This window comes from Salvia hispanica, chromosome 3, assembly GCF_023119035.1.
Source record: "Salvia hispanica cultivar TCC Black 2014 chromosome 3, UniMelb_Shisp_WGS_1.0, whole genome shotgun sequence".
Classification (NCBI taxonomy): Eukaryota; Viridiplantae; Streptophyta; class Magnoliopsida; order Lamiales; family Lamiaceae; genus Salvia; species Salvia hispanica.
This window is the reverse complement of record NC_062967.1, coordinates 9,017,933-9,020,418: the sequence shown is the minus strand read 5'-3', so window position 1 is coordinate 9,020,418 and position 2,486 is coordinate 9,017,933. Positions and strand designations below refer to the sequence as shown.

Genomic DNA, 2,486 nt, shown 5'->3' with positions numbered 1-2,486 from the left:
TAATTTTTGTCAAAATTAAGTGTTATCGTTAATGAAAATGGTTGCCGAGACACTTAGTTTTGGGCCCAAAGGCGATCTTTATAGACAGATTTGTTCGTCAAGTAGTCCAGAAGTAGCACGTGCAGGGGATGGCCTGAACTCATCATTGACTTCAAAGTTGCTTATAGTGCGTGTGTATGTGACATGGCCTCATGAGATTTGGAAAGAAAATCATATATTTGTATGGTTTTATAAGTTGTGAGTAATAGCAAGAAAATCCCATTTCAAGAAGTGATCTTGTGGGAGAATTACGAAGAAAATTTTGAACCACCTTTTTGTGATATTTATACAATAAAAAAGATATTTACATTTTTAGCTAGGAATAGGAACGGAAATATGTAAGTAAATAAAGAAAAACAATAAATAGTAAGAATATATATTGAGCAATGATGATGCCTGCATAACATAAAACGTGGTCTATCACATTTTGTTTTCTTTTTTTCTAAGGGCATTATTGAATTTATTACAAAATTATATAATGTGCTGAGGTGTCAGTCTAACGATATATATGGAGTATAATGCAATACCGATAATATCAATTTATTAATGAAAAATTTTGGCTGTAAAGAAAAAAAAATGGTGCGGTGTGTTTTGATTTTTGAGATTTGGGAGTGGGCCTATATAATATTCCGGTAAAGATATGATGATTCCACGGCCCAACTAGTATATGCCATGTAATATTTTTATTATTTATTATTACTATTACTCTGCGTACATATGTTAATTTTTTGAATGGTTCTATTAGTGTGTTTAATGAAAACATGAGTGATCAATTGTATACTCCTCAAGTTGCAAATGATCGTAAGCCAGAAATCGGAATGAAGTTTGCATCAATAGATGATGCGTTTGCATTCTACAATCAGTATGCACGTGAAGCAGGTTTTAGCGCAAGATACAGCAATAGTAAAAAGAACAAGGTGACAAATGAGGTTGTTTGGAAACAATTTGTTTGCTTTAAAGCGGGTCAGACTGATAAAGTTCATTCAGTGAAAAGAGCATTGAGTGGTGACCCGATTAAGACAAGAACTCGTGGTAAAGTTAGAACTGATTGTAAGGCAAAGATGTCTATTATCAAGCAACAAACTGGATCTGATTGGAGTGTAAGTGTTTTCACAGAAGGTCATAATCATGGACTTTCTACACCTTCAAAGGTGCATTTGCTTCGGTCACACCGTAGTGTTTCTGCTGTGAAGAAAGTGTTGACTCAAAAATTTTCAAAAGCTAATATACCTACTTGTCACCAATTGCAACTATTAGAGATAGAGTGCGGTGGGCCGGAAAATGTAGGTTGCACAGAAAGAGATATTAGAAACTTTGAGAGAGATTTAAGGGATGAACAAAAGGGTATTGATGCAGAAACTGTGATAGAATTCTTTACCTCCGAGAAAGAGAAGGATTCAACATTTTTCTTTGACTATGAGACAGATTTAGGTAACATGTTTAAACGATGTTTTTGGGCAGATTCTAGATCAAGGATGGCGTATGGTGTATTTGGTGATGTGGTTGTGTTTGATTCCACTTATAACACCAATAAGTATGGAATGATTTTTACACCTTTCGTAGGGGTTAATCATCATCATCAAACAATAGTTTTTGGATGCGGATTTTTAAGTGATGAGAAGACTGATTCATATATATTTGGCTGCTTAACAAGTTTTTAGAAGCGATGCCTACAGATCTCCAATAGCAATTATCACCGATCAAGATCCTGCTATGACGAAAGCAATTGCACAAGTTTTTCCAAAAACAGTGCATCGCTATTGCTTGTGGCATATATTGAACAAATTCTCATAAAATATTTCTCCGGTGGCTTTCAGAGATCATTATCAGAGCATAAAGAATGTTATAAAAAATTCTACATCTCCGGAGGAATTTGAGCAAAGTTGGGTTGAGGTGATTAAACATGCTAATTTGGAGCAAAATAGTTGGATATTGTTGATGTATGAACTACGACATAAGTGGATTCCAGCATATTTTAGTCATGTATTTTTTGCTGGCATGTCAAGTAGTCAGAGATCTGAGAGTTCGCATTCGTTTTTCAAAAAATATGTCTCTAACAAGAACTCATTGATGGATTTTATCACACGATTTAATCGAGCATTGAGACGCCAAAGACACAATGAGTTAGTTGCGGATCATATTGACATGAATGAGCATCCCAAAATCAAAACAAATTGGCCGATGGAGACTCAAATGGTTAAAGTGTATATGAAAAAGAAATGGATGGAGTTTCAAGAAGAAATGAGTCTAAGCCATGGTTATTCTGTGCAACCTGCCTCGACAAGAGAAGAATCAGATGATATTGTGATTTACAATGTGATGAGTTTTCAAAGTTGTTCGTCTTCGAAGCCGAGGCTACTTGTGCATGATTTACAGAGAGATCATATATCATGTAACTGTGGAAAATTCGAGTTTGATGGTATTCCATGTAGACACATGCTAGCTTT

At 35.0% G+C, this 2,486-nt stretch overlaps 1 protein-coding gene across 1 annotated transcript; it reads left to right on the top strand.

The window, feature by feature from the left end:
- Window positions 1-800: 800 nt before the first annotated feature.
- Window positions 801-1,700, top strand: LOC125209199 (protein FAR1-RELATED SEQUENCE 5-like). The gene has a single exon (XM_048108805.1). It carries the CDS (start codon window positions 801-803, stop codon window positions 1,698-1,700), a length of 900 nt encoding a protein of 299 aa, XP_047964762.1.
- Window positions 1,701-2,486: the final 786 nt, after the last annotated feature.